This window comes from Mirounga leonina, unplaced genomic scaffold, assembly GCF_011800145.1.
Source record: "Mirounga leonina isolate KUSES-001 unplaced genomic scaffold, KU_Mleo_1.0 Mir_454, whole genome shotgun sequence".
NCBI lineage: Eukaryota > Metazoa > Chordata > Mammalia > Carnivora > Phocidae > Mirounga > Mirounga leonina.
Window position 1 is genome coordinate 13,247,554 of NW_023270763.1, and position 26,322 is coordinate 13,273,875.

At 46.4% G+C, this 26,322-nt stretch overlaps 1 protein-coding gene across 2 annotated transcripts in view; it reads left to right on the forward strand.

The window, feature by feature from the left end:
- Positions 1-26,322, forward strand: part of AUTS2 (activator of transcription and developmental regulator AUTS2) — a 1,121,250-nt gene that overhangs the window by 1,035,792 nt on the left and 59,136 nt on the right. For both annotated transcript variants that reach the window (XM_034988711.1, XM_034988712.1), the window contains exon 6: positions 2,241-2,292. In XM_034988711.1, the coding sequence (XP_034844602.1) occupies positions 2,241-2,292 (52 nt within the window). The remainder of the gene's footprint in view (positions 1-2,240; positions 2,293-26,322) is intronic.

Here is a 26,322-nt window from a genome sequence, read left to right on the forward strand (position 1 = left end):
GCCTTTCAGGCTTTGTGGCATGTTTCAGAAAATTAAAGGGCTCAGAAAGCTTTTATTAGAAGGCAAGCTCCTAAGCCTCTCCGAATATCCCGTCAGACTTATTTCCTCAATAACTTACTGGTTGGCATCATAATAATCACATCCTCTAAGTTCGCTTCAGAGAGTGGGATCACTTAGCCGCCTCCTTGAGAATAGGGTGTGCTCTGGAGCCCAGTGGAGCCGACAAAGGCAGCAGCCCCAAGGAGGTGTTTCAGACAACCAAAGGGCCTGTTCACCTGCAGCTCTGCCCTATTTGATCTCTCTCTCTCTGTCACGCACACGCACACACAGCCCAAGTGCAAATAAAAACTCAGTCGGGAGCCATTTCCTTTCCTTACCCGTGTTTTCTGCATTTGGGGTGCAGTCGTTTGTTTTCCTGTTTCTTTGGGCCTAATCATTAGACTCCTCTTAATAAGCAATCCCCATATCTGCAAGATTATTTCAGTTTTAAAATGATTTCATTCATGGGCTTTTTTTTTCTTTTAAATATATCAGCTGGAATTTTTTTTCAGCCATGAATTTAGCAGAGCTCTTCCGGTTTGAACTAAGAGATGCTTTTTTCCACTCAAGAAAGCTGAAATACTCTTATCTCCGAGTTTTTAGCAAGAGAAACTCCCATTCCTAGAAATCTCACTTGGTATCACAATGTAACGACACTATTCCTGTCATTTTTGCCTTTGTAACAATCTTCTTGATTTGTTTAATGGACATCTTGTTTCCTTCCCCAAGCCACACTTTTTTTGGCGGCTTATTTTTATGAAAAGCTATTATCATATACAATTTAATGCAATTATCTTTAAGATGTCAGGAAGGCCTTTGGCATATTTTTCATTCCTGCAAAAATTTTTAAAAAGCTATCTAGGATTTATTTTAAACTGTTTATGCGTAAATGTATATGCAGTCCCACACTTGTTTTACTCATCCATTCCTTTTTTCCCTTGATCCATTAATTTTCCAAAACACCCCTACAGGAGGAAGCTTAGAAGGAAAAGAAAGGGAAAAAATCTTCATAATAAAAATATTTTATGTCTCTCTGTATCACTTGCATCGAGGACTAGAACACATTCGCCAGATATACACAAGAATACCTTTTTCATCAACATAGCACAGAAAGGCTAACCTGAGTATCTTCTTTGTCCCCAAAAGCCAGCCCCAGAGTCAGAATATGCTGTACTTCAGATAAGCCCTCCCCGTATTTCTTATAGTTCCCTCTATATTTATTCAACATTCTATGCTTTGCTTTGTCAAAACACGGGTCTCTGTGTATAAAGTGTGAAAGACAAGTGATTTACAAGGGTTGCAAAGCAAAAATAGCATAAACACAACATCGCCATTGTAACTTTAAATGCAGATCCATCTTCAAATTATATGGTGGGGATGCCGATTTTCAGTTCAATTGTTTAAATTATCTAGAAGTTCTAGAAATAGTCTGTGCTTCTGCAACATTGCAGCATTCCCTCCAAACCAACTTTGTGTTTATTTTCCAGCACATGAGTGTATAATTTACATTGGCTTTACTCTTGCTGTTTAAACAGGCTTATTTCACTTTCCTCGAGCCACTGTAATAATTAGCAGACACAATTTCTGGAAAATGGAAAGGATATAATGCTGATGGCAGGCATAGTGTTGGGTTGTGGGCCAGGTCAGCTGGCTTCTTTTTCAACACCAAGGTCATCCTGGTTACTAGAAGGAACAGGGATCTCGGGGGTCATAGGACGAATCTTTAAATTAATTTCTGCAAGTGCTAGTCAGCACTTTTTAGTGAGGAAAGGCTTAGCGTTAAATAATAGGCATTTCTGGTTTGTGAAAGAAAATTGAAAAATAGGCTTGTCTGTACATATCAAGGGGAAAAAAAGTACCCTTTCCAAAATAATGATCTGTCAACGAAATTGCAAAATCATTATGTGAATGAGCTGAATTGCTTTGTGTATCATCTCATAGAAATATGTTTTGCACAGATAATATGTCTAATAAGGACACGTTTTTTAAAATCAGATTTTTCCCCTCAGCACATAGCTGCACTGCAGGTCTATCTCATGCAGTCAAAGAGCACCACCTTGTGGACGGTTGGGGGAAATTGCTGCTCTCCCTGTCAGGCTTTTCTAAAAATGTAGTGAAATGATTTAAAATCATAGTAGTGATGATGCTGATGACAAATCAATGACCACAATAACATTTTTTTCCCCTTTCCTGTTTTTCAGGCATCAGATGCCAGCTCTGAAAAACTCTTCAATACTGTTATTGTAAACAAAGGTAAGACACCTGAATTCCGAGCAATGGCTGGTTTTGATTTTTGTCTCATTGTCACTGCCTAGGAAGTCAGAGTAAAAAACAAATGGTCTTTCTTTTTTTCATTCTGGAGCCACTGTTCGTATATTGTGTTTTTGCTGGAGACAGAATCTGTATGCTTCGGTGATGTATGAAAGAACAGTTTATTTTAACAGAATACACCGAATCCTTATTTAAATTGATTTGACTAAGAAATCACTACTATCTCTATGACTTTAATTTAATGTAGGAAGAAGCGGTAATGGAGAATAATAGTTCTCAAAATGCCTTAACTTTATTGTTACTTACCAACTACCCAGAAGTCAGAGAGCTATAAATAGCTGATTTGTTCTGCAGACTCTAATAACCAGTTGGTGTTTAGTATGCACAGTATTATGGTCATAAACCAAGCCTTACTCTGCTGTGGGCTTTCTGGAAAGTTAATAAACGAACAAGAGGGCAAAATTTAAATATGTGCTATCCCATTAATTTCTTCCAAACTGCAATACGGACTAAGAGAGGCTAATGATACAACAGTACATAAAGGGAAAACTTCTCTTAAATCATTGCTGATAGGTTTCTGGGCAGTTTTCCTTTGTAGCCGTGTTGTCGGAAATAATGAAACGTAAGGGAGTCTCTAATCACCGGCAATACAAAGGTGTATAATTTGAAAGGTATAAATTACATAAACTGTTCGATCTTTTCCTCTTCACCGTAGAACCTGATTGAGATGCTGGCATGGTAATTGCTAAATAAAGGTGTGCTTTCTGTGGTAATTTCAGTTCTGTTCTTACATGGAAGATTCTTGGTAGCGCTTGAGCAGAGTTGGGCCTTCCTTCGTAAAGGGGAGACATTCGAAACCACTTCGGCCTCCTATAGTTCGCCGTGGCTAGCATTTCCAAGTGCAGTTATTTTGAGCTCCTGGGTTATTTCAGAATTTGAACCAACTGCAATTTTAAATAGTACATTATGTTTAGAGTTCCCTTGAGGTGTATGTGCTTGTGTGATTGCTGTTACTCCCAGAATTTTTGTTACATTGAATTTTTATCTTTTTTATTGCATAATGGAGAATTCCAGTTTTATATTTCATCGTATTTTTTGATGGGCTGAAAGTTTGTATCAATTTGTTATCCATAATGCTAAAAGCCCAATAAAGGAAGATACGTGCAGTTCATCGCATACAGTGCTCATCTGTAAAAATGCCTAATTGCTTATTGCTCATTTTGATGAGGGAAGAGGATGGGGTAGACGCTGGTGGATCCGGGTGGGAGAAGGGGGGAGATGGAGGAGGAGGAGACGAAGCAGGACAGGGCCCCAAAAGGTCTTAGGTGTTTCAGTGACCACCCGTCCCCACCCCACCCCACCCCACCCCACCCCCAGGGACCTCAGGCTGCCCGTCTTTCTTCTGCTCGGTGGCTCTAAAAAGCTCTGGAATGTCTTTCCCCTCTCTGGGATCAGCCCTAGAGTGGGAGCTGGCCCTGGGACCTGCGTTCAGGCCCTCGCTGCCCTCACCCAGCTGAAAGGCTCTCTTCAGGGAGGTTGAAGAGTGATTGATGAGTCCTGCCCCACGGCCCAAACTCCCTCACTTCTGCCCCCCTTCCCTTTCCAATCAAACGTTTCCCACATTCTTATTTTTGTTTACTTACAGAGTGTGATTTGTGGCATCTATTTGGTTGTGAATAGTCGTCCCCCTGACAGGGTGCCTTTCTTCTGAGCTGCTTTTCTGGGGGTGATTTAGTTGCCTTGAAAGGATTAAGGTTTCTTTGTGTACACTAAAATCAACATAGGCTTTTTCTAAGCTTTGCTTGGGAAACCATACACAAATAAGCATTTTAGTTGATGGCAGATTATTCCTTTGCCCCTTATTTCCATCAAAATGGCCTTTCTTTTCTCCTCCAGAGTTTCCCTTAATGCCTTATGCTAATTCCTGTTGGTAACATGAATGACAAGAGAGGCATCAATGCAAATCCAGGTGCGGCAAAGTCGACTGACTGGTCCCCAGCCCCCGCCCTCCCTGGAGAGAGGAGATTAGGGGGGCAGGGGAGGGGGGAAAGCATGGGGACAGTTTTGTTAAGGGGATTAGTATTCAGACTGCTAAATATCAGGAAAGCAACTTCAAAAAGCGATTCCTTGTGTAGTGATAATGTCAATAATTGCTTCGAGACAGGTGTGCAGGGTATGTGCTTGTGGGTTTTGCTCTGTTTTTACTCCGGGTAGTGGCAGGGTTTACTGGATGGGCAGTTGACAAGGCCTTCAAGGAACTGTCAGCTTGGTGCACATCAAGTTCAAGTTCCCCTGCAAGGCGGCAGGCCTGCCTGCGAGTCAGGTCTCCCGTCTCTGTCCAGTATTCTTAGCCAAGAGCAATAAAAAGCACTGTTAAGAAAGGGCAAATTTATACTAGGTAACAAGCAATACTAGCGAAATCTTCGAGCTTCGGCTTATTGAACAGCCTGACAAGAGTGCAGGGAAGCTGACATGTGTATGCTTCCACCTCCAGATGTTTAAAGCTACATATCACCTCTCCCTCCTGGGAGTCCCACCATGTTCTGGCCTTAGAGAAGCGTGGGTTTAAGCTGCTGGTGAGATTATGCTGCTGAGCCTGGTGGCAGGGCAGATTTGGTCCATAAAATTTCGCCGTGGGAGGGCAGTGCTAATCTCACAAGCTGATTGTGGTGGGAGGGGGGTGCGCAGCTTTGATGTGGGGCTGGGCAGTCTGGGGGCGAAGCTCCAGCTGAAGCTGCAGGGGCCACGACTCAAGTCCTCTCAGGCTGTTTGTGAGCTTCAGTAAGCCATTTCGCCTCGTTAGGTGAGAATTGTCAACCATAGCAAAACCTCCTGGTCTCTGGTGGGGATGAAACAATTAGTCAGGGAGCAGGAGGGGCTGAGACAGAGCAGGTACACGGCGCTTCCGTCTGTGGCTTTTATCTTGACTTTTTCTTGTATTGTATAGAGTCTGTCCAGTTTAATAGAGAACTAGTAATGTTCTTGTGTTTAGGTGATCCGAATCATTGCTTTCTTCTGATGCCTTTAATTTCCCATTGTAAAGCAAATTAATCAGACAGTTGCTTGAACACGCCACACGCCCAGTGAGAGCTGACCGTGTCAGAAGAGGTGGGGAGGTGAGCCTCCAAATTGCAGGTTGTAGGGCTGTAGACATTAAAAAAAAAAAAAAAAAAAGAGTTTAACTTCAATCAAGGTCGTGGTTGCCTTATTTAATCTTGATGTGTTTAAATGTTTACAGGACGTTCATGTGAATTTTATGAATCCTTCTGTCTTTGTGACTCAACCATCTGCCAAAGAAAAATTAATTTTTCCAGGGAGACAGACATACACACAGAGAGACTAACTTCTTGTCTGTATCTAGCTGGTTGAACTGCTGTAGGAGCAACAGGATTCATACCCCGAAGTCTGGACTGTGGATCCTTCAGAGGAACCCTGAGATCAGCCCAGGGTTTCCAGCCAGTATTTATTACCCTTTCCTACCCCCTCTGGGTCCTCCTCCTTGGTGGTTTACCACTTTGCCATGAAGGCAGAAATGCAGAAAATGAGGACTTGGCTGTACGTGACCATCTGGCCAAGATGGCTCATCTCTTTCAAACTCTGAAAGTCCTCCAAGGCAGAGCCACCTGAGGAGGAAAGAAGCAGGGAAGGCCTTTCTGGGAGTCAGGGGTTCAATGGAGCCCTCTGTTTACCGGACACCAGCCCTGCTGTGGGTCCACGTTCCAGGCTAGGGGAAGACAAGAGGCTTGCAGTCGCAGCCCCTTCTGGCCCTGGAGTCCTCTTTTCTAGGATCTGGCCTGCAGCCAAGGCGGGTAGAGCAGATGAGAGGTGGCCACGAGATGATTTCACCCCACGACCTGCTCACCCCTTCTCTCCTTCACCTACGTCTCACATTGTAGTGTTGGGCCCTCCAGGGAAAGGCCCCACCTCTCCCCCCAGCTACCTGTTAGAGAGCTGGGCCCAGCCTAATGGATGTCTTTGAAGTTCTAGAGTGGAGAATGATCCAGGTGGGGACAGGCCCCGGATCCCATGCTCCCTCCTGCCCTGAGCACCCAGGGTCTACCGAAATGTGACTCTCAAAGGTGCACCCACCCAGCCTCCTCCGTAAGACCCTGACCCCAGGTCAGCTGTGGGGAATTCTGGTGGACACGAGCCCACCGTGCTGAGCACCAGATGGAACACTGGGACCCCCTTGAGCTCTCTCTGACCAGAGCTGTTTTTCCTTTTCCAGGCCCTACCAGACTAGTGGACACACAGCCTGTGCTTTGGGGGTTGATTTTGCACTGAGGGTTTTCCAGGGGACACAGATGAGGTTGGAGCCTTGAAGTTAGTGGGGCCTTTGGGTATTTTTGACAGTGTGGTTTTACCAGTAGCATAGAAAGAAAACCTGTCTAAAAAGATTGGTGGAGATTCGAGAAGATGGGGTGAGAAAAAACTTACTAGAGATGGATTCTGCTTCGTGTGATGAGGCTCAGTAACCGGGCACCTAATAAATTCTTTAATGGTGACCATCTCACCTCATGCATTATGTTTAGACATAAAAGGGGAAATTCCTTGGTTTGGTGACGAAAAAAAATAAGAAAGAGTTCTATTACCTCCAGGGCCACCATTGGCTCTTATGAAAAACCCATTCCCTAAAATAATCCTGTGCTTCCTTTTTTGAGTGAAAACAATACAGTCGACCAGGGGATACCTTTCTTTAAAAAGAACAAATTGACGTAGAGTTTGAAACCCAGTTATAATGAACATATGGAAACCATCTTACAATTCCTTGTGGTGTCTTGGGTTCTGTTGTAAGGAGGACATGATGGAAAGGACATTTCCCCTGTGCAGAAGAGTAAACTGAGCCAATTTCAGCCTCTGTGAATTAGTTGCGTTTTTATGTCTTAAATCCTAGATAAGGGACATAGACTGTCCCTTTTTCTTTCTCCGGACCTTCTTTGTACTGTTTCAGAGCAATTTCCTGGGTCTTTAGGAGAGAGAGATGTCTGACGTGTGGGAAATTAAATACTATTGAAGGGTAATTGGTGCTTGATTCAGACAAAGGAGTTATGAGTGGTTGGGGTCCTCCTACCCCACACTGCATATAGCACGCAATCAGCCCCTTTGTTATGGAAATTGACCTTCCTATAGGAGCCAGACTCTTAACGTTACAGAATCTGTTGTATAGAATTATTCCTTGAAAATTCTCGCAAACAGATGCCTGCTCCAGTGAGTGTGAAACCAACCAGTAAGGACCTAAAGATACTCCATGTTGTGACGATAGTGTTTCCCTCTGGATGTCCTTCCATTGCCTGTTGACTGGTCTTCCCCTGAACTTGTATGTGGATGAGGACAATGGGGAAATCCGGGGTAAATATTGGATCCCGTCCCTGGAATTTGAGGGAAGGGTGGAAGATACTCCGAGCACGCAAAATGGTCTCGATGGTGGTTTTGGAGAGCTTTAGAGAACTTTGACAGTGAGGCCACTCTTCCAGACGAAAAGTAGGCCAGATCCCTGGATCCCACTCACCCCCGTGAGCTGGAGCAGATGATACGGTAACAGATCCATTCCTTTCAGTCAGATGACCAAACTCCACTCTGTTTACTTTCGAGTCCACTAAAAATCTGTTCACGTACTTCATCGAACGGATGGCCGCTGTTCTCTGAAAGAATTTTCTTCATACTTGGCAATATTGGCCCGCAAAGCTTGAATGCTGACCGGCCCCTCCCTTCGGTCCATTCATATTTAGTGTTTTGTTTAGCCAACACTGTGGTATTTGGTTGTCAGGAAGTCAGACACACTCCTAGTAAATTGTCGGGATAAAAAATATCAAGTCAGCTCTGGAGAGTCTTCAAGGAGAGCAGTTCTATGACAAAGGGCCTCCGCTCTAGTAACACTTTCAAGGAGAGGGGTCAGCTCCGGGCCTGGAGAGTTTCCTGCACGCAGGAAGCCTGTGGCCATCCCGTGGCCTCTGGATTCTTTCTAGTTTCTGACAAGTGCAGAAAAATGTTGTTTTCTCTGAAAATGTATGTTTATTTAACTAGGTTTCTTTTTGCCTCACAATCTGGATTCTATTCAGTCAGTTACCACTCCAATTAACTAACAATTATTTAACATTAACAGTAATTACAGACGCCAGTTAAGCGTCTACAGATGTCAACTGTTAGCTTTGTACCTAATCACTCAATGAAATGGAGAAAGTTCAACAAACATCAATTAGCCAAGCAATTAGTATGAGTTAGGAAAGAGCATGTTATCATGTGTGAGCTGATTCAATTTATTTTATTTTGGCAGTAAAACACACACAGGCAAGCGGCAATAAGTTCCTCAGATAAGATAAAACGCTATTGTTTTGCGGCTTACATAAGAATTCTTTCCTTTCCTGTGCATAAGTCAAATACACTCTTGCCTGGAATTTATTTAACAAAATTTGTCTCAATTACTCGGAAAGCCCAGCAGTGCTCAGGCTCAGGAAGCAACTTCGGTGAATTATGAATCGGGCGAATATACCGTATAAGGATATGTCAGAAATTTCAGTGGAGAGATGATTGACTCCCACTCAAGTAATCTTCCTCTGTGCATTTCGGATTCTCGCAGGTTTATTCCTAAACCTATGGTGGAGTGAGTACCACAGTGATGCCGTTAATTTCGTGGTGCCTGAACTTTGGCTCAGCTGCTTTTGATTTAGCCTGGGGCAGGCATCAAAGTGTTTCACCTTCTCGCCCAGCCTGTGCTTTAAGAAAGTGGAAAGGGCTCTAAGTTGCAGACCCACTTTGTGAATCCACCAGACACATTCTGGGTCTTGATTCAGAGGTTTCTGCACCGCTCCCCACACCCCCACCCCGTAGACTTGACTTCCATCAGCTGGCTGAGCTTACCTGGATTCACCGGAACAGTGCATTCTAAGGCCTGATTATGTAAGGTGGCCCGGAAATTGGCGTTTGGAGATTCATTTTACCTCCGAGTGGAGCGCCGGCCATGTAGGGCCGCGCCTCTGGTTCCCCTCCTAGTAATGATTTCTTACTAACTCTTGAAGCCTGTGGATAGGCCTGGAAGGAGCCAGTCTTTCGTGGGGTGCCCTGTGGGGTCACTGTGGGCGCTATGAGCAGAATTTTCCATTCGAGCAAACCTCACAGCATTAACTGAATCCCAGAACTGAAAAATAACTATTCTGCCTGGTGTAGCGTAGGGTGGGGAGCCCCCGTGTCTCATGTGCTTTTTTGTTGGGACCCCTGGTTACCCGCGTACAGCAGTACAACAAAGAGGGGCCATCCTGGCTGGTTCCTGAGGGGTGTCTCTCCCCATCCGTTCATAAGGTCTCTGTCCGTCCGCTTCTGTGCATCACGCTGCAGGGGCTTACAAGGTTCAGTGTCAGCTGCGGGACCAGCTGCGGTCCTCCTCGTCTTTATTCTGGGACCCGGGCCAAAACGGCAGCCCCGTCATGCCAATGGCTCGTTCTCTTGGTCGAGGGAGAAGAGTCGAGACAGAACCCTAGAATGCCTCTCCGAGTTTCAGCTTGGAGGCGGTGTGTGGCGTTTCTGGCCTCCTCACTGGCCAGCACAGGTCCCCAGGGCTTCCTCCACCATGCTGCCCCGAGGTATCTTATGTCCCCAGGGCATGGGTAGGAACCTACTGTCGATAGGGGAGGGGCTCACCCAGGCCTTCCCCGTGGCCCAGGGTATCCACCAGCATGCCAGCACCCAGGTACACCTCGTCATATGGTCGCTTCATCGGTGCAGGGCTCCACTTGGGGCATCTCTGATGTCCTCCCTGCAGTAAGACCACATTCCTCCACGTTTCCACCCCTGTGCCTATCCGTGGACTGATCTGCACCTTCAGCCAGATTTATTAGAAGTGACTTAGGGTTTTCAAGCCGGGGCATTTCCCTAGCAACCGATGGCAGAAGCACGAGGCCCAAATCTGCACGGAGGCGGGGGGAGGGGGCCTGTTAATAAGGAGGAGTGTTCTCTGGGCGCTCAAATCTTCTCTGACCCTCGTAAACCTTGTCTTACAAAGGAGGAGGTTGAGAGCACATCACTGCTTTCTCTGAGAGTCCTTTTGAAGAGGGAAATGTCTCAAGTGTGCCTGTTAATAGACTGATGTGGGAGGCGGTTATATTTGGACGCCTTTAAAAGCCACTTGGAAAACATTTTCCCCCTCTTATCTATCACCTTTCACATCTCCCAGCAGAGTAACACTAAAACCTAATTTTAGCCAAGATTACATCATGTTCTCATTATCTGTTTATGGCCAGGAAAGGCTTTTCCATAGTAAAGCTCTCGCCGAAAGCCCAATCACGTCATTCCTCTTGGTTCATATCAACTTGTGATTTTCCAAGTGTCGGTGGTCCCCTGCTGGAGACTTTGTGGGCTCATCTCCCAAGCCTTCTTGATTCATGAGCTCTCTCCATAAACTCCATTGGACAAGGAGTCCTCTCTTGGAGTTGGACTTGTCAGCCATTAAGCGAATGGCGCCAGTGTGGCTTCCTTCCGCAGGCGGAAAGTGGAGGCCATATTGAAACTAGTCCTTTCATCCAACGGCAGTTACGGAGAGCTCGCTCTGCGACCAGATCAGGGGATCCGGCAGTGAGCAGGTCACGGGAGGCCCACGAACCCGGCAGCAAGAGCTTAGACAAATCTTACAACTCAAAAAGAAACTTTTTAGGTGGCGCAATTGGAAAGAAGCCACCCAACTAATTAAGAGAACATAATAATAATAATAACAACCTTAAGACTTTCTTAGGACGAAAAGGCGATCTAAGATGAGCCCTCAAGGGTCAGCAGACCAGAAACAGACCAGCCCTCCGTCGACTAGAGAAGGTATCACCCTTTCAGCGAGGGCACGGATTGGCCGACTTGTGTTAGACTAAAACCTACCCCTTTGAGTATTCCATTTTAAAAACCGATTCTATTATTACATTAGTTAGGCCATCGCAAAGATTTGGGGGAGCATTGTAAAGTTCTGGATATTGCCTATCAGTAGGGCCTTTCCCCCCGTTTTCTTATTTAGATTCCGGTGCTTAAATCTCCACCCCATCAACATATTGCAAAGGGGGTCCTAGAGTTAGCACTGCTTTTAGTCAAGGAAGAACCAGCCTCAAAATCGGAGTCCACCTACTTGTAACCATCTGACTTGGTTTTCTCATTGGTAACGTGAGAAAGTTGGATGGACTCCAAGATCCCTTCTAGGTCTAAAGGCCAAAGTTTGCTTCGGCGTGTTCTAGGTCTTTTCGGAGCCTAACACTTGTGCAAAGGGCATACATTTCCCCAGATAGCTGAGGAGATTGTGGACACTCGTATTAGAAAGGAGTGGTGTCTGGTGGCAAATACTGTGACTCCAGTCCCCCAGCTTGTGAGCAAACAGGGCAGAATATACCTCTCTCCTGTCCAGGAGATTCTATCTCTGAGAAAGGTCTTAGAGGTAAGAGGGGGTTGAAGCTGGGGGGGGGGGGGGCGGCAGTAAGGAAGAGGGGAAAGGAGTGAGGGTGAGCTTGCTACAGTTTGAACACCGGCTGGTAGATACTCCCTTCCAGAAGAAGAATGCCGTTGAGAGTCCTCTGCTGGTCTGCATCTCGAGTGGCGTAACGAGAGGTGTTTCGTCTGCTGTAGTAAACGTTTACATGAAGAACCTCGGTGCCGGGTTCCTTTGTACTTGACTCCTCAAGGGGAATGGCTGACCATTTCCAGGGACTGCTGTGGGTGCATGAGGGGAGAGGCAGGGGTTAGCTACCAGAGCAAGGCCCTGCCTTAGGGCACCCAGGGGCAAGCTGCCAGGCGGCTTGTCTTTCTAGGAGTGACCCATTTTACCAGCGTGAAGTGAAAAGGGGCCCGGATGGACCATTCTGGATAATGGAGGGATGTCACCAGCCCACCATTTGTCTTCAGCTGCCAGCAGACCTTGGCCCACCAGAGCTCTGCTTTCTCAAAAGTTCATCTAGGCCTCCTGGCCTGAAGCAATCTGACTTCCTGCCTCTCTTTTGCTAGAAGGTGATGATCGTATCGAATTCATTCGTTTAGAGAGCACACTTGCTGTTTGCTGGATTTTCACTTGATTCTCACTAGACTTGTGAACGGGTGTGAGGAGGAGCCGGGTTCACTTTACTGTCACCAGATCCGTGGTGTGTCACTCAGGAGGACTGTCTGGGCCATCTCCTCCCATTCAGAGACTGAGAATTCTGGAAAGGGACAACGTCAGCGGTGACCGCTGAGGGTCTTAGAGTCCAATTTCCTGGATTAGAAGCAGGGACACGGCTCCTGTGGGCTCTGGTCCAGTGTTCGATTCTAAACGAAGTTTTGTGGTTTCGGTTTGTGCTGCTCGCCGTAGGGCCACATTGCCCTGGGTGGTGGCCTCTTCCCAAGACCTTAGACATCAAATCAATTTGTGCTCTGCTCCCACGGGAAGGAGAAGCTCCTGACTTAAATAGGCGGCTTGGGGACGATTGGTCAGAGGCTGGCTGCCCACTGCCACTGTGGCCTCGCCGGCCATGGGTAGCTGATCTTTGCCCAAATCCCCGTCCCCCCTGTGTGGCCGGGGGGCCTCGCCCCCCAGATCACGCTGTGGCTTGGGCTGGCGCCCGAGTTCAGTAGACTTCCTTCTCAGGGCCCCTCCGGCTGGAGGGAAGACAGCCCTGACGCCTCCTCCTTCTGTATTAGCTCCAGGACAAACTCGAAAACTGCCTACTCTAAGGGTTTTTTTGGCATTTTAAAAGTTGAGGCCGACTTTATGAGCCTTCTCAGCATCCTGCCATGTATCTTATCTTATTCAAATATCCTAATTGCCACTCGGGCTTCTCAGCCGCACATCATCCCAGCACCTAACTGACAAAACAGACCTTCACCTGAGGGCCTCATTATGCTTTCGGCCTGTGCATCAGGCCAAAAATACCTCCACAATACCTGCTCAACATCCTGGGCTTCCAAGTGACAAACAAATAATTGGGTGAAGCAAACGCCGGGGGCCGAGCAACTGCCATCAACGCGGACGCACCGGGGAGTCGGCCGCGATGACTCTCGCGCTGCCTGGCTCATGTCAGAGCAGATCTTTGAACAGTGGCTTGTGCTGACACCAGAGAATGACAGCTTCGGAAATGGCATGCTAGTTACTGCTGCCAGTGAGGTCTCTCATGTAGACCGTGACAAGCAGCTGTCATTTCCATGCAGGTGAACAACTGACATCCCGCGGCGGGGGGAGAGGGGGTGCAGGCAGGCGGCTATGTTTGGAGGGCAGGTAAGGCTGGACCGTGGAGAGAAGCTTCTCGAGCACTGGCAACCATGACCATTTGTGGCGAAAGCGGGCACGCACGCACACGCATGCTCAGGTCTTCCCGGTGGCTCCTTTGGGACTCATCTGAGAAAGGGTGGCAGAAACAAGGTCAGCTCTTTGAGGATAGCTCCAAGGTCATGCTGCCAGTGCGGTGCCCAGCCCAGCGTGGTTCCAGATGGCAGTCCCACCCTACGCCCTCCTCATCCTCTTGATGTGTCATGGATTGGGCCTTTGGACCCAGGACTGAGTTTACAGAATATGGAAAGGCAGAGTCTCTGCTGATAGGGAACTCACTAAAAAGGAGTGGATCGGATGGAATTCAGGTACAGCACCGGGTCTAGACCAGCGGTTCTCCAAGGGTGGTCCCTGGACCAGCACTACCAACATCCCCTTGGGCAGTAGTTAGAGATGCAAAGTCTCCTATAAAATTGGAAACTCCAAGGGGCGTGGCTCAGTGAGGTTTTTGTAAATGTTCCGATGATCCACAGAATTACTCGGGGGAAATCCATACTCGTTGAACAGGGACCAGGTCTCTTCATTGCTGGGCAGCCTTTTTATTTGTTTATCTTTAATTATCAGAGGCACCAGATCTGTTGAAAGGAACACTGCGGACCTACCTAGTTGGACTCGGTTGTGCTCTTGTCATGGATTTGCAACCTTAGCCTCTCACCTGGGGAACTGGCCCCCTTGTGTGCAGGGTGGCTGACAGATGCTAGGCTTGCAGTTAGGGCTGTTTTATCAAGGGAGACTCTCTTGATATAATGGGGTTTGGAACCATGACCTTGGGCCAGTGTTCTGTTGTAACCAGCCAAGCTAACTTGCTCAACCACTTCTCAAAGACAAACAGTTCTATCCAGTTCCTGGTTGGCAGATCCTGCCTCCCAGATGCCCGCCTGCCACCTGTATGAAGGGTTATCACAACACAAAACATGCACAAGCTTGGTAGATGTGCCAGGATTACCAGTAACTATTTGGTAAACAAAGTACCCTGTAAGCTCTTCATTAAACTGCAACAGCCAGGATCGTGGAATTAGTGGACAGCAGTGTTCTGAAATCTGTTTTCCTTTCTGTGTGAAATATTGTAAAGTTTTAAGGCTGTAAAATTTATACCTGCTACATTGGATCCCCCCCCCCCAAGATGTGATACCCTAAGAGGTTTTCAGCAAGTCACCTAACTATGAAAGCTTTTTTAGATGTCCTCCAAGAATAGACATCTTCCAGGACTAGATGTGTTCAATAGTGATTCTCACACCTTAGCCTGTCTCATAATTGTCTGGAGGGCTTGTGAAGGCATGGACAGCTGGGTCTCCCCGCACCAGAGTTCCTTAAACATAGAGAACATCAGAATGAAGCCCCCTGCCCCTGATAAATCCTGATATACAGCAGCATATTTATCAGGATTCTGCCACAATGGTTTTTAGGTGGTAAGGTTAGATAAGGCAGCATCTGTCCTCTTCCCCTTATTGGCAAAGTATTTTACAGCACGTCAGGTATCATGTCATTTAATCCCTACATACGTTAGCACACATCTGTTTAAAAAAATTTTTTTTTGCCTCACTGCATTCTGTTATCAGACTAACAAAGTACAGTACTTCCGCAAAGGAAAACACCCATTCTCAATGCCATCTCCCGGATTGTCCCATGGGTGTCATTTTACATGATCTGTTCCCAGCAGGGTACAAACCAGAGTCACGTATGACTTGTCTCGGTCCAGAGCCATCCACCTCTCCCCAGCCTCCCGTTTTTTTCAAGTCGGTGACTTGTTGCAAAAACCAGGTCAACTGTTTGTACACTGTTCCCCATTCTGGAAGCCCTCATGGCATCATTTAGTTTATGGCTCTGTCCCTCATATTTCCTGTAAATGGAAGTGGGCTCTAGAGCTTTGACTAGATTCGGGTCAGGCTTGTTGGCAAGAAAACTCCATAGGCAGTGTGGTGAGTCTTGCGTTGCCTCACATCCGGGTAACCACAACGTCTGGATGGCCAAGTTTTAGTGATGCCAACATTGTTCAGTCAGTTCGGGTTGTGACAGCCTGATCCCTGCATGGCCAAGTTCCCCATCATCCTCTTTCATCTAATGGCTTTATCCATTGATGGTCCTTGCCTGATCCACTGTGTCATTAGAGATGGCAGAAGGTGACCTTTCTTCTGACCCTCCTCGTATATTGGCTGAAATTCTTCTGAATAAGCAGAGCTTTACCTCATCAGCTAGAGCTCTTGGGTGACCCTCAGATATAATCAAAGGAAGAGCAAGATAAATGCTTAATTCTTCCCTTTTAGTTGCAAGTTATGAGAGCAAGAAGGTGGTGTCCTACCAGGTGTTCTATTAATATGCCCCTACCCTTCTGTGTTTGCATTTTTCTTACAAGAGACTTAACCCATGTTTTGAATTCACTGAGCGTTTTCTTACTGTGGTTTGTGGTTGTCGATGGAAGAGACAAAATGTCTGAAAATCAGAACCTGGAAGAGAGCAACATCCAGTGAGTTTACACACGCAGGTGTGTGACTTGAAAGTCATCCCTGCCCTTCGAAGCTCGGCTCAAATGCCACATCCTACAGGAAGCCCTTCCACTTTCCCAAGATTCGGACACTCGGTACATCCTGTTTCTTCCTAGAGTTGTAGGTGCAGTCTTCCCCATTTTGAATCCCCCCCACCACTCTCCCCACGGTGACCAGCAGGGTAACATCCTAAAACTTACTTAAACCTTCAAAATGACATTGTAACAGCGAGTCTAAGTGCCTTGGTTAAAGGTAAGGAAAAGTTAACATCTTACTGGATCTAATCAACTCATTTGGCATTATCGGATGATCGGGTGACCCCCAACTGGGTATCTTTCAGGAAAGGAATAGGAGGCCGCCCGCATAAATGGCGTACCTACAGTGGGCCAGGAATTTTCATATGCCGCCTTGTTTAATTTATCCAGTAGCCTAGCCAAGTGGGTATTTTCTTTGCAGGAAAATCGTCCCGTGACTGGTGACAGCCAGTTCTTGTGTCCCGGCCTCCTGGCCTCCCAGCCACGCATTCTCTCTCCTGGGCCAGCCGAGCCTAAAAGAGGCGGTGGGTGGGAGTCTTTGGTTTAGTAAACTAAAAAATGCCTCCTGTCAACAACACAGTTTCCCGTTGAGCCTGAGCTCTCTGTGGTCGATATGGGACAAGACACTGATGACGCAGAGCAGGGAACGGCCTGACTTCCGGCGGAGGCCACACACATCGAGCCGCTTACTTTTCTGGAAGATGGAGTGTCATATTCAAACGTAAACCTCCCGCTGCAAACCCCGATTTTATATGTTTGTAGAATCAGAAAGTTAGGTTGCTGATTAATAGAAATTAAACTGGAAAAGCGCTAAAGGAATTTCAAGCGATGGGACAGCCGTTACGCCTGGAAATCTTCGCAAATCTGTTGCCACTGTTCATTCTTTGCCGATTCGGAGCTTGTCTGTTTTCTAAAGCGCCCTTGGGCAGGGTGCAGGGCTGTCCATGGCAGGAAGAGGAAGCAGGCCTCCGACTAGGAGGGCCCTCATCCCTGCTTGGGCCGTTGCGCTTGTTCCTCAGGAAGCCCGCTAGCCCGCTCGGAGTTCTCTGGTGGCAGCCGAGCAAGAAATCCCTGCTGTTCTCCCTGTTCTGCGAAACCTTTTTCTCGAAGGGCCTCAAACCCTCACCCGGCCGCTCACACCTGCTGCCGATCCCCGCCTCTGAGCGCCCGTCGGCCTCTTGGGGCTGAGCATCACTTTGAACCACCTTTTGCCTTTGAAAAACGCTACCTGGAGGTATTTGGACCCTCGATACACTTATTTTCTTAAAGTATCCTTTAGCACCACTCGCTCGCCACAGCACTCTGCCCCATCCAGTTGCCAAGTGCCAACTGTACTGATGGCTAGTCATCTTATTTCCTCCTGTCCTGCCCCTGGGCTGCTAAGTGTTCTGGAAGAAAACTGCCGAGCTGGTGACTGTGTACTGTGCATTCTGCAACCTCAGCTGGACCCTGAGAGCATCCAGACCGGTCCCCTGCACGCCGCTCCCTGCCCTCAGTGGTTGGCCCTGCCCTTCTTGCTTCCTCCTCATGCCCTTCCTCCCCTCCAGTGCCCTTTCTGGGGAGACGGAGGGCATTGGCTGGGGAACAGCCCCTGCTTCCCCTTCCAGACTCAGAAGGCCTCTTTTTCTTGCCTCAGAGGGAGCTGGGTCTCTTGCCTCCTTCCCTGGCTGGCCTCTGTCTGTCTGGCTCCTCCCGTCCACCTCCTGGTCTTAGCTCCCCAGTCAAGCCTTTCCCTTTCTACTGGCTCTTTATTTCCTCAGTCTCTTCAGAGGATCCTTGGCTTAAGAAACAAACAGCAAGGGCGCCTGGGTGGCTCAGTCGGGTGGGCATATACCTTCGGCTCAGGCCATGATCCCAGGGTCCTGGGATCGAGGCCCACGTTGGACTCCCTACTCTGTGGGGAGCCTGCTTCTCCTTCTGCCTGCCCCCCTCCCCCCCCGTGAATAAATACATAAAACCTTAAAAAAAAAAAAAGGCAACAATGACAACAAAAATACAAACAACCGATCTCACCCTGCTTCTTCTTCAGGACTTAAATAAGCCTCTTTGGGGCACCTGGGTGGTGCCAGTCGGTTAAGCATCCGACTCTTGGTTTCTGCTCAGGTCATGATCTCAGGGTTGTGGGATCAAGCCCCAAAGCGTAGAGTCTGCTTGAGATTCTCGCTCCCTCTCCCTCTGCCACTCCTGCTCTCTCTCGCTCTCTCTCTCTCAAATAAATGGATAAATCTTTAAAACAAAAAATAAGCCTTTTTGATGACTCCCTCATTCCCCTCCCCCCTTCCTGCAAAATACCTTGCGTTCTCATCCCTAAGGTGACCAGATAACTTACTGTCCAGACCGGGACACTCTTGCAAATGAAACAGACTGCTGTTAATAATTACTTTGGGACAACAGGCCTAACCCGGGACTGCCCGAGCAAACTGGGTGTATGATCCTCCTAGCGAGAATTCGCGTCCTTTCAGTTACTAAAGTGCCTTAATCCATGAGTCATGGGAGCGAATATTTATTGAGTCCTCACTGTGAGCCAGGCTTTGTTCTGATCACTTTACGGGGATTAACTCATGGCACCCTTTTGAGGTAGATAGCATTAACACCATTTTGACTGAGGAAGCGGGTGGGCGAGCAAGCTGCCCCAAGGTTCTCCATCTCCTTCGACACCCTCTCCTCACTCCTGGCTGTACCAGCCCCCAGAGGTCAGGCAGTCCTGGATCCTCTGAGGTGTGAGCAGTTTCCCAAATGTCTGTCGAATTATAAGGAAGGTACAATGTAAACAAGAGTATCACCTTCTAAAGAAAGTATTTGTTTAGGGTTGCATAGCTCTAAAGGGCTCCTTAAGAGTAATGAATACTTAATCCTCTTCTCAAATAGCCAGTGGGGCCTGGTTAGAGCACACGGGGATTACCCTCTACTGTATTATTCTCCAAAATACAAATTCCATAAATAAACCAGTGGAAGGGCCAGTTACACCCCACAAGGTGAAATGCTGAGGGTTTTTTCCTGCTGGTTTTTCTCACCTCACTGGTTTCTTATTCCTGGAGGTAAGTTAGGATGGTGTCACCTAAGAGCTAGAGTCAGCTTGGTGACCAGATCTGAAGCCATGAAGTTCTTGAGCTCAGGCCTCTCCGGAGCCCCTAGCCCGGTGTCCCGGCTCTCCCCTCCCCTTTCTGTCCCTCTCTGGCTACGCAGCAGTCAGAAAGCCTTTCCTGCCAAAATCTGAATCATTACCCCATGGAGTTTATTATAGGCAGATCCAAAGTTCAACACGAAGCCCTTCTTTTTTTTTAATTTTTAAATGCCATCAGGCTGACGGGGAATTATTGAAACCTCAGCTTACTTTGTTTGCTGTCAGATTCACAAGATTCAGGAGTTTGAGGAAGTGGTAGGTACTCCTACTGCCTCAGGGAGCATGAGAGTAGGAGAGTCAAGCCATTCACACTGGGCTCCCAAGTCACAAGTCACCCCAGGTCAGTCCGTTGGGATGGTGTGGGGGAGGAAGAAAGTGGCCCCAGAACTTTGCAGCTGTCTTCCCTCGGAGGATCTGCCCTTCATGTTTCTGCAAGGAGTTGTGGAGGGGAAAGGGTTGTTAGGATCTTTTAATTTTTTGTGTTTTTTAACACTTACCCCCAACATACACGCACACACAGCCCTTCTCTCAGCCTGGTCTCTGTCTCCCGTCCTCATCCTCGTCACCAGACTTCTTCCGTCAGGAATCCCGTCTCTCTCCTATTTCTCACCAACTTTGTGAACCACCTCAGAATCCCTCTTGGGCTCTTAGTCGCTGAGGGATTCCTTGTGAGGGGTTTCCAACCCAGCACCTTGAGGCAACACCTCTCACTGCTCTTCTTTGCTGAGAAAAGCTTGGCATAAAGAGCTTCCTAATTCTAGAGAAATCAGTTCAAGCTCACATTGCTCTGGCAGAAGGGATGCCCCACGTCAGGGAGGTTGCTGAGAAATACCTTGTGCCTGATAAAGTGAAGGAGTCTTTAGTAAGAGAGGTCAGCAAAGGAGTGCTTTTGAGCTAACATGCAGGTACAAGGGAGACCGCCATTAGACCTCTCCAGTCTCATTATGCCTGTAAATCTGGACACTTTGAGTTGGAAACTAAAGCCACTTGCGCTTCTCAGTCTCAGAGGTTTTTTAAACCTTGAATTGTCTAAAAATAGTAATGGCAGCGCCATTTGCTGAGTGTGTATGCCAACTGGCATATTGGTGTGCCCTTGATCGGTATGCGTGCTAACGGGTACTGGAGTCCCGCAAGGCTGTTACTGTCACTGTTCTGCAGATGCTCAGAGAGACTACCTGCCACATGACCGACGCGTGGTGGAGCCAAAAGTTCATTCAGGAATCCATCCATCCACTGCTCAGATCCTTGAGTGCCTACCTGTCTCGGGCATTGTGATAGGGACAATAGCCAGGGACGTGGCTTTGCTTTTCCCAGCTCTTGGTTTCATGGGGGACCCACATGTTGACTCTAGGACTGTGGGACCATGACCTACTTTCTTTCTTGCTTTAACTTTTCTTCCAGTTTTTTTCAGTGTTTTTATGTTGCAAAATTGTAAGCTTACAGAAGAGTTGAAAGGAGAGCACACTGAATACCCCATGTACCTTTCATGTAGATCCACCAATTTTTTTTTTTTTAGATTTTATTTATTTCTTTGACAGAGAGAGACACAGCGAGAGAGGGAACACAAGCAGGGGGAGTGGGAGAGGGAGGAGCAGGCTCCCCGCTGAGCAGGGTGCCTGACATGGTCTCCATCCCAGGACCCCAGGATCATGACCTGAACTGAAGGCCGATGGTTAACTGACTGAGCCACCCAGGCACCCTGGTTTACAACATTTTATTTTTATTTTTTTATAGATTTTATTTATTTGACAGAGAGACACAGCGAGAGAGGGAACACACGCAGGGGGAGTGGGAGAGGGAGAAGCAGGCTTCCCGCCGAGCAGGGAGCCCTATGCGGGGCTCGATCCCAGGACCCTGGGATCATGACCTGAGCCGAAGGCAGACACTTAACGACTGAGCCACCCAGGCGCCCCAGATCCACCAATTCTTTTTTTTTTTTTTTAAGATTTATTTCTTTGACAGAGAGAGACACAGAGAGAGGGGGAACACAGGCAGGGGGAGAGGGAGAGGGAAAAGCAGGCTTCCTACTCAGCAGGGAGCCCAATGTGGGGCTTGATCCCAGGACCCTGGGATCATGACATGAGCCGAAGGCAGACGCTTAATGACTGAGCCACCCAGGCGCCCCAGATCCACCAGTTCTTAACATTTCACCACATTTGCTATATCCTTTTTTTTTTCTTTAGCTAGATCGTGTCAAAGTTAAAGGTATAAGAATACTCCGGTATTCGTTTCCTGCATTGTTCTGTGTAACCTCAATAGCATCACCATACCTAAGAAAGTTAACTATAATTTTACCTAAAGTTCATACTGAACTTTCCTTGATTGTTTCTAAAATCTTTGGGGTGGGAATGTGTGTGTGTGTGCGCGCGCATGTGTTTAATTAGTGGACTTTTCTTTTTTCTTTTCTGTTTTCCAATCAGGGTCGCACATTTGGTCGATCTATCTCTTTAGCCTCTTAAAATGCCTCTTTTTTTTTTTTAAGATTTTATTTATTTATTTGAGAGAGAGAGAATGAGAGACAGCACGAGAGGGAAGAGGGCAGAGGGAGAAGCAGACCCCCTGCCGAGCAGGGAGCCCGATGTGGGACTCGATCCCGGGACTCCAGGATCATGACCTGAGCCGAAGGCAGTCGCTTAACCAACTGAGCCACCCAGGCGCCCTCTTAAAATGCCTCTTAAAACCGAATGTAGAACTCCATCCCCATCCTCACCCTCACGCACACCTTTTTAAGTTTTTTAGTGACGTCGACTTTTTGAAGTGTCCACACCAGTTGTCTTGTGGGATACCCTCCATTATGAATTTCCTCATAGTGGCATTTGACTTGTCACCCAGTCATTTTTAAATTAAAACATAATCCCGTTTTCTGTCTGCGTCTACCTCACTTTAACTGATGACTCCAGTGTACTTAGCCATTTGTTTGGGTACTTGGAAGTAGCCGCCTTGCGAAAAGGCTGCAGGTGCAGAATAGCGAGGCATTTGTGGACGACCTGTTCATCGTGTTTGATACGCTGTCCTCATGACTTACGTGAGTTTTTGGAGCTTTGTATTCCATTGGAACTTTAGGACTCTCCCCCCTACACACATACCCCTTTTTTTCTTTTTCAGAGATTAATTTGTAGTTGCCAGTAGGCCTGAAACTGGCAGACTGCTTAAGGCATAATCTTTTCAGTAAAAAAGGATTTAACTAATTGGACTTGACTAATCAAGCTGACAGGTTAATTGATAAGGAAAGTGGGACTCAGGACCCTTAAGGTGGGAGTGAGTGTCCATTAAATTTAAACATCATTCTTTGCAACAATTTTTTAAAACTTACATGTATATCCCTTAACAAACCCAAATATACCTTTCAGATTGTTAAAAGATCTGTAATGTAGTTGTGCATTTCAGATCCAGACTGTTGTGGATCTTAAGGAGACTTAAAGTATCAGGACCTTAAATGTTGTCTTATTTTTTATTTTTGAAAACCCAGCAGGCATGGAAGTGTGTTATCTTGTAACTTAGCCTTTACAAACGAACTTTTCGTTTCAGTTTATTTTTTATGTTTAATTTGTTCTAACATAAATTGGAATGTTGATTAAAACCAGTAATTTGGGGGCACCTGGGTGGCTCAGATGGTTAAACGTCTGCCTTCGGCTCAGGTCGTGACCCTGGGGTCCTGGGATCAAGCCCCGCATCGGGCTCCCTGCTGAGCAGGGAGCCTGCTTCTCCCTCTTCCTCTGCCTTCTGCTCCCCCTGCTTATGCTCACTCGCTCGCTCTCTGTCAAATAAAAAATAAAAAATCTTAAAAAAAAAAAAAAAAAAAAACAAAACAGTAATTTGGTGACGTGTCCGAATTAGAAGGAGTGTCCCAAAGTGGGGAAGGTGAGGCTAGGAGTTGAGAACAGATTCTTGAATCCCCTGCCATGGGTGATACTTTATATAAACCACTTTTCCCTCCTCTACCCTTAGTCCTGCTAACAAGGAAAGTTTTCCTTTTGGAACTCTTGACTGAGGTTCTATGTTGGTATACATGCACATTGAAAAGAACATGTTGGCCCATTTGGGTTCAGAGTTTCATAGTTAAACTGGGGGACATTAAGTAGGCCCCCCCAAAGACCTTGCAGATGGGGCAGTTACCTGATCATCCATCTCCGCGGGCACCTGGAGGCTCAGAGAGGCTGAAGAGGCTGCCCAGGGCCAAGGAGCTGACGGATGGCACACCTGGGTTGGCAGAAGACCCCGGAGCCTGCATGCTTACCCTCTCTGCTGAAGGAGTCAGACACACGGTACGCGTTTCATGTGTGCTGTGTAGAGTCCTTGCACAAAGTGCTTTGGGGGCATTTAAAAGAAATAAAAGGCTCAGATTTTCCCCCCAGAGAAACTGTGTTTTAATTTAGCTTTCTGAGTGGTAGAGAAAAATACTCCTTTAGCCCCACTTTTATTAGTATCTTCAGTAACGGAAACTTCTCTCGTGTGTTCGAGTTACATGCAGGTCATTGGCTGCATGTAAAATTGAGGTGTTAGGAGCCATTACCTAGAAATTAAATTTCAAAAGTAAAGATCAGGGGCGCCTGGGTGGCTCAGTCGTTAAGCGTCTGCCTTCGGCTCAGGTCATGATCCCGGGGTCCTGGGATCGAGCCCCGCATCGGGCTCCCTTCTCAGTGGGAAGCCTGCTCTCCCTCTCCCACTCCCCCTGCTTGTGTTCCCTCTCTCATTGTGTCTCTCTCTGTCAAATAAACAAATAAAATCTTTAAAAATAAATAAGTAAAGATCAGACACCCCTGAAACTAACATTTTGTTTATAGACCTTCTAAGTATATACTGAAGCAACTTCTTTTATAAAGGGAAAAGTACCCGTGATTTTGGAGGAGAATATATTTTTGGATATTTTCAGATCCTTTCATATGTGCTTATATCAGAGATTCGATTCCATATTTGATTTATAACCCTGTGGGTATGGAAAGCTAATATCATAACTGCGTTCTCTGTGTATAGTAAGCTTAACAAAAAGCAAACTGTCTTGAGAAGCAAACCATCAGTCTATTTTTTGGGAAGGAAGAGTGGTTGCATTTCCATCTTGAAATTCTTTGTTAGGCCCCAAAGTGGTGGCATACCACTAAAATGTGATTGATAGGATTTAATCTAGACGGATCATTTTCAAGAACCCCGTGCATTAAACAATTTATTGCCTCCATTACAGGATACACCATTGACTTACTAATTTTTTTGGATGGTAAAAAGTGAAAAATACTACTGCGTTAAACTGCTGTGTTGATTGCAAGACACATCTGTATTTCAGAAACATTAAAATGGGGGGGGTGACAATGAGGAGAATAATGTCTTAGAAGTGGAGAAATATGGTACATACATGTAGCGTATTGTATCACATTTTATAATTTGTCTACTCAAACTGTGATTCATCGATCTTTAGAGAAAGAGAGCAAAGAGGTTGAGCTTTTTAGTAAGAGAAATGACCTTCCCTCCAAGACTTAGACCAAATTAAATTGGACTTGGAAAATGGTTTGCCCTTTTCCTCTAGGGTAAAATCTTCTTGGGAGTGAGTGCTCTGGCAGAACATGAGGGGAGATCCATTGTCAGCACCTTGAAAGCCTATTTGAAATGTCATCAGCTTGGAACATTCCACTGGCAATGACTGTCACACCCCATTTTAAAAGGATGCCTTGGGTAGAATGGAGATGAGAGTGGCAGGCCCTTAATCATTTTTAATAAGAGCAACCATTTAATAGAATTATGTTGTAAAAATGAATGCGATTTGGGAGCGATTCTGTAGTCCCAGTGCTCTATCGTGACTGTCAGCACCAAATGCATTTTTATTCTGCCAACTGCCTGAGGATTTTCCATTTGGCAGACTTACATGGCAAATGATAGAGCAGTGACATTCCACGAGAGTCCTAAATCTGTTGCTGGTAGGGATTGATATCTCTGAGTGAAGAGTCTTGTGATTTCAGCCAAGACCTTGGCGTTAGGGTCGAGATTCTTCTGTGCGTTTGGTGTCAGTGGTGTAGGTGGAGAATTTGAAAGCCCAGAAGTTAGCCTCTTTGCCCCCATTGGAGATAAAGAGCCAAATTTAACAAACCTATACAGTGCTTCTCTTGATTGTACTCGACTTTTTAAATAAATTTGGGGGAAGGAAGGGACGTGGCCAGGTTTTTATTAGGAGTTAGGATTTGTAGTGTTCAATTTTAGGATGTGAATTTAGAATTTTTTTCACATTTTAAGAAAAGAGGAGAAAGATGATGGAAGGTAGTTAATACCTGAAGTGCCACTTCTCAACGCTTTGGAAGATCTTACATAGAGACAAGTGTGTTTGTTAGAAACCCGTATTTACGTGCTCATAAGGGAAATATTCCAAGGAACATTTTGGTATCATATCAGGCATAGATTTGAATGAAAAATGACGTTTCTTTAGAAATAATTACATTATTGACACATACCCTGTTATTTGAATTAGTTTCTGTGTGGGAATATACTAAACTCTTAAACATTCTGTCAATGTATATACAATCTTTTTTTAGCGTGTTGACATTTTCTATCTAAATGGTATATGATGTTGGCCTTCTCAAATTTCTGTGTCTTAAAATACTAACAGTAGGAAGAAAATAAAGAGGCAGAAACACAAACTCCGTGAGCAAAAATACTGTGGTACAAATGGAACCTTCTATTAACCACTGTATCCCAGAAATTTTGAGAAGATAAAATCTTAAGTATCAAGAAATCCAGAGGCCCTGTCCAGCTTATTGCTGTCAGAGCACCCCAAGACCCTTTAATCCCCCAGTTTAGAGGATCATGCTGTCAAGCCAGAGAGGCTTAAACACAATAGCATCTTCTGGAACCCGAGTGACCTGTATTGAGAGCGGATCTTGTGCTCTTGTTCTTTTGAGAAGCAGGTGTAAAGGATAACACGCCGGATTATCTTATTTTAAAGCATCTAAAAGCCAATCCCCCCTTCCTCATTCCCTTTCCACCCGGCTTTTGTAGTGTTTGAGCAGGTAGATTCTCAGGGCCCGTACTCGGGAAGCCCAGGTAGCCCCGCTCTCAGTTCTCCGGGCCAGCAACTTTCTGTCCTCGTTGCCTGGGTGACTCTTTTCCTGACCCGTGCGGTGTCCCAAGGGG